Source organism: Topomyia yanbarensis, chromosome 2 (genome assembly GCF_030247195.1).
Source record: "Topomyia yanbarensis strain Yona2022 chromosome 2, ASM3024719v1, whole genome shotgun sequence".
In the NCBI taxonomy this organism is placed as follows: Eukaryota; Metazoa; Arthropoda; class Insecta; order Diptera; family Culicidae; genus Topomyia; species Topomyia yanbarensis.
The window spans coordinates 122,808,733-122,827,070 of NC_080671.1; the positions used below are offsets into that span (position 1 = coordinate 122,808,733).

An 18,338-nucleotide genomic window follows, 5' to 3' on the forward strand; every position below is an offset into this window, starting at 1 on the left:
TCTCAGCACTCGTTTGCTGGTTGATGATTCGGTTTATTAATCTGTTTATCAGCCCCAAATTACGTGGTGGGCATTTGTATCTTCGCCGAGTATAAGGGGAAACCAATTTCTGCCACAGTATGATACAACCCTTTTGAAATCATCAGAAGGTAATGGTTCATTATGCGGTCAATATGAGTAACATAAAACATGCATGCATGAGGCATTTCACGTGGATTTGTCATGCCATGCCAAACTACGAAGACGGGGTTAAGTAGCTTTGCAACATAAAAGTTTCCTTTATGGAAATAAGGTTCTTGGACCAAAGCTATAGAAACTTTTTCTTCCTACACAAGGCGGAATACATTCATAGTTGCTGTACGTTAATGTTGAAGATTAATTTGTGCTACGTTTCCACTCTGTCAGAGATTCGCTTAACACAGTAAGGGTAACACGACACTTCGTGCGCGACTGGCATATTTTAGTCCTGCCAGCCACTTCAACCCGTTTAGCAACTTAATCCCGCCCGATGCCACACGGCCTCCATGCTGGTTATGTCCGGGGAAAGATAATAGACTGTTACCAAAGAAGTTATGTTCCGAAGAATTCGTTGGACGCACATTAAAGGTTTTTTAACCGGTGTATATTTTTAATTGACTTCAACTGTGACAAGATTTTCTAGGATATCATTTTGATTCAATTTTAAATTCGGAAGATTTTCTTCTAAAGATTTGCACGTGACCAACTTCTACGACATTTGACGGCAAGGGCGGTGTGAACCCGGACGCCATACGTTCGGATGTGAGTTGATCTAGCATATGATCAAACGATTAATAAAGTAATACACCACACCTTGCATCAGTCAAACAAATCAAACAATCTGTTACCAAACTAGCAACGAAAAGCCTTTTTGGTAAGCCTACCCAGCCCCTTCCATCTGTTAGCTGATTTCCATACAAATCCTTTCCCGTCCGTCGTACTGTCATCGTCTGCTGCAGGTTCCCAAATTTTACAACAATTTTTTTATTACTCTACATTACACTCCCCGAATGTCACCCGCAAAAGCGCGACAGTTAAAAGGCGCTCGCTAGCCTCGATGCAAATCAGTGGGATTTACTCCTAGTCTGCGACGTGAACGTTTAAAAAAAATCAAACGAGCACGGACCGGGGAGAGGAGAAATAAAAATTCAATCAAATAAAAAGCCTTCCGAAAGGGATTTTGCATCAAATGTTTTAGCTGCTTCTGCCGGTGCTGTCTGGAGATATTTGTTTGCATCTTGAACGAATTCTTCGCGGCTGCGTTGCAATCTCTGGGGACAGGTTGTGAGGGGTGCCTGTTGTTTTTTTCTCCTTCATTGCGAAATTCACGGGGTAAGCTCCTAATGCCACACCACGTGACTCACGACAGACGACGGTGGCAACGCAATGGCGAAGGCAAACGAAAATGTCTCACAGCGTACCCATTACCGAAGTCGAAGTTTTCTTTGTGATTGCTTAAGAAAAAAAAAAGGCAGGTTATCTTTTTTGTGCGAGTTTTAGCCCTAGATTACGGCAATAATCATTTCCCTGTTTTTCAATATACCTACCTACCTGATGTCCCGTCTGGTGTGATTTGCTATGGTGGCACAAGACGAATCAGAAAAAAAGGATATATTTTTCAACTTGCTACTCTAAAAACTTTTCCAATTGAATACCCGGGAACAGCAGATATGAGTTTTTCATTGAAATTTTATAGCCGTTTAACAGCCATTTAGCTGTTTTCGTTCGTTCTGACACAATCCGAAGTAGCGAGTCGTACTGATACAAAGGCAACAGAACGACCTAGAAGATTGTTTATGTTCAAAGTAAAATTGAGCCTGGTGCTGCGATGATTTTCGGTAAATATCCCAAGAGGGTTGCGAAGCGTGTGCCCCGTGTCGGGTGGGATTTTGCAATCGAGAAGTGATTCGATGATTAATTGCAATTTAAGCCTAAAGAGTATTGCAATTGCACATAGGAGATTTAATTTTATAGTCCTTCGGATGTGAATTCATTTTTAGCTCTATAGTTAGGTCGGACATCATAGGTATTACTTAACTAGAACCGTATTCAATATTATTTGACCAACATATTGAGTTCCGAATCTCCCTTTGGCTAAGACTACGTCACGATTCCACTCCTTCATTCACAGTGGAAAAGTTCAGATTAAGGTCGTTTTTACGAAAACAGAAAGAATAAGGGTTGCGTTGCTAAACAACGTCTCTGGGAAACGTATTCCCTCAATACCTCTTTCAAACCGTCAGTAACTACATTATCGGCCCCAAAAGGTTTCATGACTTATTTATTTTTATGTCCAAGCCTACGGCATGATCGGATTGTAAAAACTGTAACTTGGTACCTTGTTTTATCAGGAATAGAATCGATTATTTCATGGGATCCATAGACAGAAGAAATATTTAAAAAATTTGGGACCGTAAAATTAGCTATGAAATCCGAAATTAAAAATTTAAAATAAAAAAGATGACATTGAACAGAAAACTATTTCTGCTATCGGCGAACGCAAAGTGAGATCTCATTGCGTTGGTAAAATTTCTTGCTTATGGCAAAACAAGTATTTAATTTGATGTTCTGCCAAAGAAATTTGAAGAATACAATCAGAACATTTGACAATTATAATTAAGATTTCATAAGATCATGAAATCAAATTAAGATTTCATATGATGACATCAAAATGATATGTTACTTCTCTGTAATTCTGATGTTAGATTTTGCTCAGGAAGCACTACTGAAAATGGTTTCTGATTTTGTATCACCAACGGTTTCAACAGATTGGACTTGACTAAATGGAACAAAGTACAACGTGAACGACAACTAGCAACTTCCTTCTTGCTGTTTTGAGTGTAGTTTTCGAAATAGTGCTGCTTCGACACAACACCGCTATTGACTTCAAATTTCTGAAAGTGAAAATGGAGCCTAGGCTAATGAAGCTAGTACTGATATCAGTCCACAGGTTATACCAAGCAGTCGTTTTGCGGAATTCTGAACAATCTCACTCACTAGGTAGATACCGTACTCTATTCCAAGCAGCAATCTTCGTAATTATGTGCAGGGTACAATCGGACCTTCAGCGAAGCTTATCCAGCAAAGTTATAAACTTCTGCTCCGATAGTCAGGCTGCAAACAAGGCCCTTAGCTCGGACAAATCACGAACCAAGCTAGTGATCGTGTGCCGAACCGGAATCGAAGAACTAAGCATTATCCAGACTATCTACCTTGTGTGGGTGCCCGGACATTCCGGTATTATTGGAAATGAATGGACTGTCAAATTCGCCAGCGCTGGTGCAGCGACTGACTTCGTTGGTCCTGAGCCCGCCCTGCCAATTTAGATAAATACGGTCCAGGGTTTCGTTAGAGCACCGCAATTATTGGAGAAATCTACAAACGTGACGCCAAACAAAGGCGTTTCTAGAACAACCTTGCCCAGTGATTTCGAAAAATCTCCTACATTTTTCAAAACTCCACTGTGGCATGCTGACCAGAATTTTAATCGGCCACTCCAAACTCAATTATTACATGGCAACTATTCAGCGCGCTGAGTCATTTTCATGTGATCTTTGTGAAACCGACTACGGAACCTCATATAATCTGATATTCAACTGCCCAGCAGTAGCGGAGTTTTCGGCCGACCTTACAAAGCCGACACCGTGTTTGGACGGATGAAACTCGGAGATATACCAAAGTTTCTTATCACATGTTGCAAAGAGCTTTAGGTTTGCTCGCAGGCGATTTTAACCACTTCAACTACTTCTTCCCACCCTCTCAATTCTATTTGTTACCTCCTCCTTTCCTTCCGCAAAGGAAATTATGAGAATCCCTAGCAAGTCACAAATCCACGACTACATACGGGGAACATGCCATTTGAGCCAATATATTCTAATTTCTGATTTATCTATTTAAAAAAAAAACTGTGCTGAGACAACTAAGTATAATACAGACACCATTACTGACAACAACAAATAAACCAGCATCCTCAACTAAAACAGCTGAAAAGGCCATCGGCTACCATTGAATTATATTTGGATCGGAGGTCTGGTTCCGGAGTTACGGTTTAAAGAGTGCGAATTATAAGAATTCTCTTATTAACGGGTATCATCTGGCTATCTAAATGACGCCAAAATTTATAAAATAATTTCCAGAATGCAGAGATTTGTGATTCTGGCTCACTGACGCCCAATTAAACCATCTTTGACGACTTTGGCCACTTTCGATGTGATTTGCAGTTTCGAAGAACTTTATTTCTAATGATAGTTATGGTAGGGGAAGGCTATTCGGACCTACCTAAGAAAATCGCCCTTTTAGGTGGATAGATGTGAAAAAATTAATCGGTCAAAAGTTCTAATTGTTAGTTTGAAATCTAAACTACATTTTGGTGCCATAAAAATTAATTTGCACCACTCCATGGCAGCGCTAGGTGGCGATTTGCAAAACTCTACGTTTTTCCATCCTTTTACAATGTTGGGATAATTCGGACCTCCCTACGGGGCAATTCAGACCGTCATTTTTTTTAGTTTTTTTACAATATAACTATATTTACCTGTGAAATATTTATTAGAGAAACTCCTTAAGAAACAAAAAAAAAATCCGATGCAAAAACTTAATTTGGTTAGTCGCAGCTGTCGATTGGCGCATCATGTGTTTTCTTTGCTATGCCGTGTGCAATCGCCAGCGAAACCGCTAAACGGTGTTTGATAGAATAGGGGTCCGAATAGCCCCGTACGCTCATTTCGCGCAAAAGTGGTTAGCGTCTTGAAAATATCTGTGGTTTCATCCAAACAAAAATCATTCCAAAATAAGAGCCTCAAGCTTTCTTAAATACATACCTTTCATTTTTTTCAATTTTATTTGTTGCTTTAATTACGGTTTTTGCATTATTGTGATTTTTCTTTTGAGGATGGCAAAAAAATGAAAAACGTTGTATCGCCTTTATAAACAAAACAAATAATTAGATTCTGCTGTTAAAATTAATGTTTCAGAATAGCGATTCCACGAATATGTACGACAGTCAAAAAGTCTTACAATTTTCTGAGAAATCGAGGGGGTCCGAATTACCCCTACTGTCTTAATAGCCCCGGGTTCCCCTATACTTATAAACTGCTGTAGAATTTCTTTTCGAAATTTTCGAAATTCTGGTTCCGGAGTTATGAGTTAAAGAGTGCGGTTACGCATGAAATTCCTGGAAGCTTTTTGCTTTTCGCATATAAAATAAAACTATGCATATTCCTTGTTTTGACGTGAGTCTTTTTTTCCTTTTTTAAGGATTTTTATGAACGTGTCCACTGGAAAACAGACAGAGAAAGGATGACCGGAACGGTGAGAATGAAGAAAACGGTGAAAATTCACCTTTTTATTGGAAACAGTAAGAAAAGATATGTCCTCAAACAGGAATCGAACCTGCGATCTCCCAGTCTTTAGTTCGGGGCCTTAACCACTCCGCCATCAAAGAACTGTGTTGATGTCATCACATATTCCCAGGTTTTCACGCGGTTTTTATTGCGCGGTTTTTAAAGAGTTTTCTACGCGGATTTTTCAATTAACGCGGTTTTTTGTGAGGATTTTCCAATTACCGCGGTTTTTTTACGCGGATTTTCCAATTAAAACGGTTTTTGCAAAAATACGCTAAATCCTTTTGAATGCAAAAGACTTTTAAATGCAAAGAACTTTGCCAGTTTTTATTTTGCGCGGATTCCGCAATTGACACGGTTTTTGCAAAAAAATATTCTAAGTCCTTTTGAATGCAAAATACTTTTGATTTTCGGAAAGATAGAACATGTCTGCAAGCCTCCTTATGGCCCACACCTCAACAATATGGGTATTTTCGGAGTGGTCTTGAAGAGTAGGTGCCTGAAATTTATTTTTGACACCATTTTGAAATCAAATTCAAAAGGACTTTTTTGCAAAAACCGTATTAATTGCGAGATCCGCGCAAAACAAAAGCTTCCAAAATTCTTTTAAGTTCTTTGCATTTAAAAGGATTTTTTCAGAAAAAAGTCTAAGTCTTTTGCATTCAAAAGGACTATTTTTGCAAAAACCGCATTAATTGCGAAATCCGTGCAAAAAAAACTTCCAAAAATATTCTAAGTCTTTTGCTGAGAGTTTTTTTACGCGGATTTTCGAATTAACGCGTTTTTTACGCGGATTTTCCAATTAACGCGGATTTTCCAATTAACGTGGTTTTTTATGCGGTTTTTTACGCGGTACGTATCTCCCGCGTAAAAACCTGGCTGTATCGTGATCACCATCACAGTCTCCACTACCCTCCTAATAGACCTATCGACCCCCAATGTCTCCTATAAGCAAATCGTCACCTCTCCCTCTCATCGATCGGGCCAAATCTCTCTCGTTATCTATTTTTAGGTCCAGTGGACTGCGCTCAAGGCTTGAGATATTTATTATCACTGTTTGGCCCTAAAAATAGATAACGAGAGAAATTTGGCCCGATCGATAAGAGGGAGAGGTGACGATCTGCTTATAGAAGACATTGGGGGTCGGTAGGCCAATTAGGAGGATATTGGGGGCTGTGGTGATGATCACGATACTGTTGGGAATATGTGATGACATCATCACAGTTCCTCGTTGACGGAGTGGTTAACGCATCCAACTAGAGACTGGGAAATCGCTGGTTCGATTCCTGCTTGAGGACATATCTTTTCTCAGTGTTTCCAATAAAAAGGTGAATTTTCACCGTTTTTTTCCATTCTCACCGTTCCGGTCATTCTTTCTCTGTTTTCCAGTGGACACGCTCATAAAAAAGACTATGTGTGTATTTTTAAGAGTAAGAAAATTGTACAAAAACCCACTCATGGAAGGGGTTCTATCAGTCACCCAACCCGCTGAAACAAATACGGCGCTACCTTAAGGCATTACTTCGGAGAAGGAGAAGGGGGGGGGGGGGTGGCTAGTTAGTTCCGTCTGCAAGGTTTGAGCACCACTTCTTGACACACAGACCATTTTCGACTATCCACACAATGTCACAATTTCTCTATGGCAGTACGAAAGCTAGCTATGGATCGAGAATTAGTGCTTTTCTCCTACGAAGACAATCTGGGCGGCAAACTTCAGATTGTCTAATTAACTAAGCCCTTCGGTTCCCTTCTGTCATTCAGCACCACGACTCGGCGTTTTTGTGCCATTAAACACCCCAAATTCTTGAGCCCTTTGACGCCCTCCTCGTGCCATTTAGCACCACTTCCCCGTTGATCCATTCAGCTCCCGACTTGTTTGTGAATTACTCGGTCTAGTTACTGACAATGGACGAAGAGTTCTCTGGCGAGAGAAGTTCTCCCGAAACCGAGTCAACCAACCTGGTGCCGAGGTTGGTCCGGTGATTCCGGTGGAGTAAGGCGATTCCGATTTTTTTCGATGGAGCGTAGCGTCCTGTTTGTTGGTGCCCCGACGACCCATACCCAGTGCTCTGTTGCGATCTACTCTGCTAGTCCCTGGCGGGGGATCCAGTCGACTTCGGCGAGAATTGCTCGGCGGTGATTGATCTCCCGGTAGCGTTGCTCGCTGTTCATCACGCCATTTCCGCACTAGGGCAATCGTTATCTGCGTCACCACTCTGTTGACTGCGTTCCATGTGTTTACGTCGCTTGTCATTCTGTCGACGACATTATCCGGGTTGGTGTCCGGTCATTCCGTTTCAAACATCTCTCTGCGTATCGCTTCGAACCTCTGACATTCGAACACTACGTGCTCCGGTGCCTCCTAGACGTTCTCAAATTCCGGGGAAAACGGTGATCTTGTGTATCCGAATCGATGAAGATGCTTCTTGTAGCAGTCGAGGCCCAACAGAAGTTCCACCCTCCGTGCTTTCTATTAACGACGTCGACAGATTTGCGATGCACCGTAAGTCCACCTTCTCTTCTCCGTATGGCCCAATTCCTGGTGCCACCTCGCCAACAAATCGATTCTCACCTTCTTCCTGGTGATTCTCCGATTGTAGCCCTCGATATCCTTCACCAGGGTAATGCAGCTGGGGATCATCCCGGCGATAATGCATACTGCCTCTGATGATATTGTTCTGTACGTACTCGCGACTCGTTAGGCTATCAGCGCAACTTCCTGTTAAGCTTTTTGTGGTTTCGCTTGGTTTTCAGTGCCGCACCCCAGGCGGGATCCGACGTGGTTGTTGAAGCCAACCGACCGTCGTTTATTACTCCCATTTGCTTCAATACACGATTCGATGCAATTCACGTGCCCTCCGACGTCGATCCGCTGCACCACTTTGCAGTTACTGATGAACAACAACTGCGTCTTGCAGCTTGCCCTCGTCCATCCAGTTCTTAATCGAGCCACAGACACCTCCACTTCTTCAAGTGTCTTAACCATCACCGTTAGCGACGCGTCGTCTCCGAACCCCCCCCCCCCCCCCCTTCCGTACACGAAACCCACGATTTTCCTGGATAGGGCGCAGTATCAAGACCCCATCATACATCCCGTTTCAAAGAGTTGGACCGAGAATGGAGCCGTGAGGAACACCCGGTGTACTTGCATTGACATCGGCCCTTCGTTCCTCTCGTACAGCAGCACTCTGCTCTGGAAGTAGCTCTTCAAGATCCGGCATAGATAGTTGGGGATCGCTATTCTGTTCAGCGCTATGGCAATATGCAGTATTCACATTTATAGTGTCCCCAGATGCCTTCTCCACTCTCTCGAGCACTGTCCATATTGCATCCATATGGAATCCGAACTGCAAGATGGACAGTCCGCGCTCACCTTCCGTGAATTTCGTCAACCTGTTAAGGATGATCCTTTCCAGTAGTTCATCCAGTAGACATATGGGCCTGTACGAGGTCGGATCGCCAGGTGGCTTCCCCGGTTTTAACAGCAACACCAGCTTCTAGATCTTCCACATTTCGGGGATGTTGCCTTCATTCATTAAACGTTTCTACAGCAACATGTCCGGACATGCCAGAAAAGTTTTCAGCATGATGTTTGGTATTCCATCCGGACCGAGGGCATACTTTGGCTTCAGGCGCTTCGACGCTTCTGTGAGCTGATCGTTTATCACTTGCAGATCGTCCGTGTTTGCTTCTTCTGCTTCGCCGTATGGTGTCCGATTATCTTCAGCTTACCCGAGCAAATACTCATGGGTTCAAACACCACATAGCCCCTTGAAAAGACCTTAAACATGGTCCCTGCCAAAATTCACAACCATCAAGACACCATAAAATGGTCTCAATAACCCATAAATACACCAACATATGGTATTTCATATGGGATCTGCAGGACCATGGTGATGATGTTTTTATGGGTTGAACCCATTTCAAACACCCATGTCAAACCCCATGAGCATGGGTGTATTATGGGCTTTTGCTCTGGTAACGGGAACATTTCGGCTGGCGTCGACGGGCACTTCATTTTCGCCATCACGACTCGGTATGTGTCGCCCCAGGGATTGGCGACTCCTTTTCGGCACAGCTCCTTTTAGCAATCTGATTTGGTTTGTGCGTGTGTTTTTTTACTCGGTGGTAAAGCTTTTACGCTGACCCAGAATACATTCAGTACTGTACTACCGATTTCATGCCATTTGACAGGAAACTAGCCTACCTCGGCGAAGAGTTCCTCGATGAAAGAATGTCTCCCGCAACCATTGACGGACGTGTTATTCTTGCTTCGATGCAGTTCGGCCGAGTGCGCGGTCTGTCCAGCGATTCCGGGTGGAGGATTATGTTCGGTTTACTGGTGCCCCCAAGATTCAAGCCGGCGATTCGCTACGGAGTACCCGGAATAATTCCCAACGGTGGATTTTTCCTACTCGGACGCAGAGTTCCCCGGCATTGGAAGATCTTCCGAAACCAATGCTACAGTGGATGCCGAAGTCGGTCCTGCGATTCTGCGTGGAGAGTGACTTCCATTTTACAGGCTCCCCGAGGATCATTTGCCAATGCTACTTTACGATATACTCGAACTAGTCCCCGGTGTTGGGCCTAGCCTACGCTTACGGGGAAATTTCTCGACGTCGAAAGTTCTCTTAAAACCATTGTTTCGATGCATATCGGATAGGTGGCGAGGTCAGTCCAGCTATTCCGGAGGGTGGATGACTTCCGGTTCTTAGGTGCCCCGACGATCTATCGTCGACGATACGTGCGCTCAGTCTAGTCCCCGGCGATGGATCTAGCCTACTCTGGTCGCGCTCGCTGGTCTCCTTTATCACTCTTCAGCAAACTGACTTTTCGAGTGCCAAGGTCGGTCCGGTTGGAGTGTCATTTCCGGTTCCTCGACGACCCAAAGCCCTATACTGCTATGTTGCTAGTCGTTTCTCTTCTCGTCATCTTCGTTGCATCGCTGACATGATCTGGACGACTGCTCTGTTCACCGCGTCCCATTTTTTGTCCGCACACATTCTTTGGACAGTATTGTTTATGTCCTTATCGACAATGCCATTGAATTTTATTTGGATCGGAATTCTGGTTCCGGAGTTACGACTTGAGAAGTTTAGTCACACATCGCATTCCCATAAAAACCGGTATTACCGTGTAATCAAAATGACGCAAGAATTATTGAAATATTTTTTTAACTAGGGACCATCCATAAATGACGTAGCATTATATGGGGGAGGGGGGAGTTTTGTATTTTGTGATGATGTGTGACGACAGGGGGTAGGGGGTCATGTCATGCTACGTAGCTTTTTTAAAGGGGAATAGGGGTTGACCTTATGTCACAACAATCTTACCCGTTTCATCTAACATCGTTTTTGATTTTTTTTACGGGGACAACGAGGGGGGGGGTGAGGGTTACCGTCAAGCTACGTAATTACCAGGCGGGTATATAGAAGTTTGTGACGAAATGCTACGATGGTGGAGGGGGGTGTTAAAAATCACTCAAAAAATGCTACGTCATTTATGGATCATCCCCTACTGGGATTTTTGTTTTTTGCCAACTTACATCCGATCAAACCCTCTTTGACCATTTAGGCTACCTGCAATGGAACCAGAAGCTTCGAGGAAAGGATCAAGTTCCTGAATTAAGCGCACATCTTTTTCCGGAATGGTTCACCCGACTTTCAAGAACTTTGTCTCAAATGAAAGGTATAGTAACTAAGTGCTGTCGAACTTCATCTGGATCGGAGTACTTCTTCGGGAGTTATAAGTTGAAGAGTGCCACCGCAAATAAAATTCCCCGGAACCTTTAGCTCTTCTTATATAAATAAAGGCTATGCTTTCCGACTAAAGCTCTGATGGATGAGTGACATATACCATTCGATTCAGTTCGTAGAGATCGCAAAATGTTTGTGTGTAGGTGTCTGTGTGTGCCAAATCATGTCGCCTAATTTTCTCAGATATGGCTTGATGGATTTACATAAAGATAATTTCAAATGAATAGTATAACGATAATACGCTGCTTTTAAATATTTAGTTGATCGAGTTGAAGAGTGCGGTCACACAGCAAATTATAAAAACTGGCACCACCATCATGTCCAAATGATGTAATTCATATTAAAATGGAAGCAAAATTACTAGAATTTGCGAGTCCAGATCACTTATGACTAAGCGAAGCCAATTTCACCACATTGGCCGCCTATGACAGTTCTTGATGACCTCGGGGAACTTACTGAATTCCTATATCTCAGCGAATTCTTGGCCAAAATAGATTTCAAATGAAAGATACAATACTCCCATTGACTGCTATTGAATTTCATTCAGATCAGAATTCTGGTTCTAGGGTTACAAGTTCGTTATTGCGGTCACATAGAAATTATCCATGTAAACCGGTACAACCGATATACCTTAGAGGTTAAAATCTATGGAAATGATCATCAAAGGACTTCGATTTGCAGGTCTAGATCATTAACGGCAAATAAAAGATTTTTTGAATATATTGTCTACTATCGATATTTACAGAAGTCCCAATTTCCGGGCATATCCCAAAACTAAAGTCACAACGGTTCTTCGGCGATGACTGAATAAATTTTCACTAATCTGAATCACAGTTTGGATACATAAGAAATGCACCGTTGCACCACAAAATGGATTAAAATGGGTTGTTTTTATCTAGAAAAGGCTAAGCTAAATGATTTACGGCCGAATTCTACCAATCTTTCAATAGCTCCTTTGGTCAGTTATTAAAAATCTTTCTTCTCTTTACAGACGATTCGATTGATGTCACCAACGACGAAGATGCGGAACCCGCTCAGAATAATTCCGGCATTCCTAGCTTGGTCAATCACCCGCTGTACGGCCAAAGCCCGGTAAGAAGCAATTAGTTTACAAACTTAGCAGACGATTACATTACTAATGCTGACACATATCCGTTTCAGATGTTCAACTTCCAGGAGACGATCTACGAAACCAGCGCAAGACTTCTGTTCATGGCTGTAAAGTGGGCAAAAAATTTACCCAGTTTTGCAAGCTTGACTTTCAGAGATCAGGTAACGTTTCGCTGAGTCGTGCATGAGTTAAAACATTTTTTCCAATTCTTTAACTTTTCCGTTCAGGTCATCCTGCTGGAGGAATCTTGGGCCGAACTATTTCTTCTGAATGCAATCCAATGGTGCATGCCGATCGACACATCTGCCTGCACTCTGTTCTCGCTCAACGAGCACTGTTCGAGTGTAAATAATTCCGGAGTCTTCAAACCGGGTCAGGTAAAAGAATTTGTATAGCATTTGAGTGAGTTGAATATTTCTAAATTCGACATTTTAACACTTTTTAGCTAGCACAAGACCTACGAGTTCTGAACGATACGCTTTGCCGCTTCAAATCGGTGATGGTAGATCCAGCCGAGTTTGCTTGTATGAAAGCGATCGTCTTGTTCCGATCGGAAGCCCGTGGGCTCAAGGATCCGGTTCAAATCGAAAATCTTCAAGATCAAGCACAAGTAAATTATAAATGTTCAAGCTATGAATAGCCAATAACCTTACAATCGATTTTTCTTTCAGGTCATGTTGGCTCAACACTCTCGAACCCAGTTCCCCGGTCAAATTGCTCGTTTCGGAAGGTTGCTGCTGATGGTGCCCTTACTGAGGAGCATCAATTCGCACAAAATTGAATCAATTTACTTCCAGAAAACGATCGGAAACACCCCGATGGAGAAAGTTCTTTGTGATATGTACAAAAATTAGTGATCGACTGTAGCTGGATTGTTTTTTGTTGCTGGGTCGAATCTGTGAATATAGTTTAAGACTAGCCTAAATAGTTTCGAAATAGATAATATTGCACACATAGCACGAGGGTCACGCGAAATTGCTTCAATGACCGCTTTTGCGGAATATTTGTCAATTCTGTCGAATGTTAGGTCGACTTTTTTGTAGCTAAAAACTTTCGATAATTTGCGTAATTAGAACAGTTCGTTTTATGCCTGGTCCAAATTTGTTACCCACCGCAAAATCTGCAAGTGAGGTGAGGATCCTGAAATGTGGTCGCCCGAACTAGATTGCTGGGCGGTACGATTTCACATTTGCAGGCTCGTGCGTACATTTTCCTGCGGTCACATTTCACGTCACGTGTGGACTATTTCAGTGTACAAACATATTCTACTTCACTATTTCATTTTTTTTCCTTTCCACCTAATGGGCTTATGCTTCGCCGCAATACTGAAAACTTCTGTACCGGACAGATTTGTTTGATTGCGGCTTGTTTCACCGGTTGCTCTAATCAGGGAAATTGTATTGCGGTGTTTATTTACCAGTTGTGATCATTATTGAATTCAAAAGACGGCTTTTTCGGTTACCTCGCGATAATATAATTGGTTGGACCATAATCAGTTACGTTACACCATGTTGTACAATTGACATATGCATATTGAAAACAGTGCGGAGAGTGGAATGCCAAACAAGTGCAATGAGTGTGGATTAGTATTTATGGGGGATTGTACTTTCTGGGAAGCACACTCGCTAACTTCAATAAATGTAAGAACATTCTTCGGAATCCAAATATTCTTGTGGTATTGGATAAGATTGAATAGTTACGAAATATAAGGTATATGAACATGGTTGAAAGAGTTTCATTCACATCGACATCATATTTTATTTAAACTAAAAATACGCGATTTCCTCTTCCTTTGGTTCCAAGAAGATGACAAATCGGCTAAAATTGCCATAGTTAGGAGTTTTTCAATTTACGGATACCCGGGAGTGCGTAACGATTAACAACGTTATTAGAGGTACACGGAACTAATTTGTGTATTCGTACCTCGATTGTGTCATCGCCTATATATACAGAGGTACTGACTTCATGTTGCCACATCCAACGATATATTTCGTTCCGCAAAACAAACGCTTCTGCTTGATTGATGGTTTGGAACACACGCAACACGCTATGTCTAATATGATGCAATTGTAGGGTGTAAAAATTGGCCATATTTAGCTCTATTTGTAATTTTCACTTTTAGAACAGGGATATCTCGGAAAGTAAACAGGAAACAGTTTGGCCACGATAGGCCATTTTTGTTCACATTCGACATAGTAAGTTGGAACACAAAACGACACCTGGGTTGATTTATTTGCTGGTAGTGTGAAGCAGTTTTATCTTTTGTTGTATGCAAGATGAGAAGGTGGCAGATGCAGCTCGAAATTCCCATTTAGAAATATAAAATCAAAAAGATGAATCCATGAAAATTGTTTTCTAATCGCAATTTTTTGCAGGTTTTTTTTGAAAAACTATGTGATGCGTCTAACGCAGGAGCAGGTTTTGATAGGTTGTAGAATTATGTAGAACCCGACAACAATATAGACACAGTTCGCAGTAATCACACGCAAATAAAACACCCGCGAATACAACAGGCAACCGAATACTGGTGCTGTTGGCTGAATTGAACTGATTTGATTTCATTTTTTCGCACATATTAATTGGGTTCTTATAAACATCGCAAGTATCTTTGGCAAGGCCCAAAATCACCGTTCTATCTTAACACAATGCATTTTTTCGAGGTAAAATTATTTTAACATTCCTTAAAAACACAAAAATATCCATTTTACTCCCCAGTTAACTAAGGTCAGTCTATCTTCTCATCTCGCCTCCGTTCTGCTACAGATACACGACAAAAACTAGCCCCACTGTAGACGAATTTTGTTGCTATTGATTCAAATGTCCTGTAAGACCAGCTGCTCATAAAGTGAAACATTCACTAAATGTACAGATGGTAGTCAATATGGGAGAAGTTGATGCTCTGCAAACACACCAAGTCAAACATTGCGTACATGAATTATCTAAACGCATCCCTGACATCGTGAGTAACAAATTTATGTCAGGGGGCAGAAAAGTGGATTCCATAGCAACTGAAACTAGGAGAAACTTTTACTCAGGTGTCCCTAACGTTGCTCGTGTGGTGAGAATGCTTCCGTACAAACCAACTCCTTCATGCGTAACCATTTTATGCAGATTAACTGAAAATGGGACGTTTCCTCAGGCAACAGGTTATGCATACATGGTGGATTTCTATGCGCAACTTCTGAAAAAGACACTGCATCACGGAAAACATTTTGCATAAGCCGATAAGAAAAGTCCTCCTACTATAACCGTAAACAACACTCCGTTATCTTGTGCCAATCCACAAACGGCTTCAAAACCAATATCTATGGGTCTGACAGGAACAAATATTCACTCAATAAAAATCGCGCCCAGTGTCTCCAAACCAACAACTGGTACCACCAGCAAAGAAGCGATCGTTCGTCCGTGCGTTCGTGTTCCTGTTTGGCGCTCTATTGCTTTCTTCGAAAATACTTTGAATTGGCTTCTAAATATTTGGTAGAGTACTCCGTCGATTCAAACAATACAAACTCGGCTTTTTTGAACAACAAATAGAACAAAATAGACAACTCGCTTAAGAACGTTTGTTTTAACTAGGGTGACCATACGTCCTGGTTTCCCAGGACATGTCCTGGTTTTGAGTTGATTGTCCTGGTGTCCTGGGATGTCGAGGAAAACGCTTGAATTGTCCTGGGTTTTCTCCTCTAAGCCTAAAATAATTTACTTCATTGAGTTGCGGCCGACCGTAATCATAACTGCAACGGAAACTAACTCTCATGTTGCTTTCAAGCAGAGTATAGAACCGTAAATATTCAAGTCTACCAACTATACTAACCGATGGCAGGAAGAGCCGACAGATATCCGTCAAGATTTCGGCAGTTGCTAAAAATGCTGAAATGGTGGTAATTCTGCCGCACCTGGTGCACCTTTATTTCTATTTGTTTAATGTTTCGCCATGTTTACTTTTTTAATGATAAATTTCATGATTGAAATGGTAAAAACAATGTTATTTACACTAACCTATTTGCCGCTTTCATTAGAGTGAACCACAATATAACCAAATACAAATAATTTGTATTTGATATAACAATCGCTTAAATGGAGAAATTTGGAACCAATGGTAGTTTTTGCAGTTGTTTCGATTCTAGCCAATAGATCGAGAGCTATAATGGTTGTGATTACAGATTGTTAGGCATTTACATTGACTTTTACGTCAGAAATAGCCTGAAGACTCGTTGGCACTGAGCATAAGATGTCGTCCCATTCATTCAATTGAAGATTGCAGATTTCTAAAACAACAGCTTGAAATCTTCGCTGATTGTGGGGTAGCAAGAATAGCGTTTGTGTTAAACCGCATAAGCACTCGGTGTGGTGTACGTGATCTCACGAAAGATATTCTGACGGATCATTGGGAAGAGTTTCGCCAGGCATATTCCAGCAAGAGATAGCGGAGGAGGGTCTCTCCTTTCGACTGTCCTGGATTTTTACTCGCCTGATATGGTCACCCTATTTTAACAAAAGTCAAATATGAAATAATATTATGGTGTGCGCAATAGGAGTTCAAATTCTCAAGTTATTAATTAAAATGTCTTTCAAATTGAATATAACAATTTAATAAGGCGAATGATTACAAAGAAATTACAAACACTATTTTTAGTGCTCCTCTATGGATACCGAATGTTTTCGCCCATCTTCCGGGTAAAAACGCGAGCCCCCAAATACGACCCGGGCTCCGCGGCAATTACACCGGCTGACCCCCCCCCCACCCGTTTCATGAAACACAAGCATTTTCCATTATTGTAAATCTACAAAGTCTACACTTGGTCATCACATATCAAATTAATATATCTTGAAATGTTTCAACGGAAGACATCCGATACATGGAACACGATTTTGCAGGCAATGTTGCATGCAATTAATGTTGCTCAAAAGCTTATGATTGCACTTTGATATTATCCAAATTGGATGAAAGCGCTGGATAAGCACTGTGTGTAGCAAATTTAGCATTCTTTTAAACTTTATAAACGGATAGCTTATACAAAGCTATCAGAAGCTTATCAGTTTTAGATCGGATCCTTTTTATCTCGAATCAGTTATCCTTGTTAGTTTCATATATGGATTACACTATCGTGTAAAATGATGTGAGAAGCACTACTGTTTCGCGGAATTCAGGATTATTTAAAATGTTAAATTGACTGATAATATTTCTTTTTTTTTCAAAAGGCTATTTAAAATGATTGACTGTCATTGTTTACTTTCTCTTCTGTTAATAATGCGGTTGCTTTAACATTTATCCCTCAACTCTTTGCATAATATGCTAGTCAAAACCACCGTCTTTCAATCTGTACTTTAAAATAAGTTTAAAGTTTTATATTAATGCCGTTAAAATCGAAAGAGAAAGTAAACAAAGAGAGTCATTCATTGTAGATATGTCGTTTAGAATAAAAGCTCTAGACTTACAGACCTGTGCGCCGCCGCTGCACAGTGTTTTAAAACGTCGATTTCGTGCTCAAAATTAAGTTGACTTTAGAAGTATAGTTTGTTCGGAAAAGTTGTTGTTCTTATGATTGCGCATCCACAGGAGCATACCGTTCAGTGATTAATTCACCTATAAGTGATATACAAAATTTATTTTCCGAACTAATTAAGATAGAGACTGTGTCTTCGGCAAAGTTGTAGCAAATGTTACTACAAAAGAAATTGCTGAAGACATCAGCTTTAACAGTTTACAAGTTATGGAACATATTGTATGGAAGACTCCTTAAAATTAGCTTTTTCATGATAAATTTTTTAGACATTCTCCTATCTTCTTGGAATCTTCCATAAAGTTGTTTGCGGGTTCGATACACATATTTTTGCCGAACATATATGTATAGTTAATACAAATCAGTGCATCCTCAAATTATGAACCAGAATCATAAAAATAGTAAACGTTTTCAGACACAACCACAGTAACTTTACTGAAAATTAGAGCATAATGCCATTTTTTTCTCTTTTTTGTGTGAACAAGTTTTGTGAAAACACGAAAATTGTTTTCAATACGAGGTTCATTGATTAAATCTTGACCTGCATTTTTTTTTTTCAAGGAATTGTTGGGCAGAATGATATTGACTTTTCGCGACGCTGGTGCAC

At 41.2% G+C, this 18,338-nt stretch overlaps 1 protein-coding gene across 1 annotated transcript in view; it reads left to right on the forward strand.

Moving 5' to 3' along the window:
• Positions 1-13,942, forward strand: part of LOC131680183 (photoreceptor-specific nuclear receptor-like) — a 101,926-nt gene extending 87,984 nt beyond the window's left edge. Inside the window, exons 7-11 of the mRNA XM_058960902.1 lie at positions 12,108-12,208; positions 12,278-12,388; positions 12,455-12,604; positions 12,673-12,837; positions 12,899-13,942. Coding sequence (XP_058816885.1) covers positions 12,108-12,208; positions 12,278-12,388; positions 12,455-12,604; positions 12,673-12,837; positions 12,899-13,081 — 710 coding nt within the window. The 3' untranslated portion in view covers positions 13,082-13,942. The remainder of the gene's footprint in view (positions 1-12,107; positions 12,209-12,277; positions 12,389-12,454; positions 12,605-12,672; positions 12,838-12,898) is intronic.
• The last annotated feature ends 4,396 nt before the right edge of the window (positions 13,943-18,338 follow it).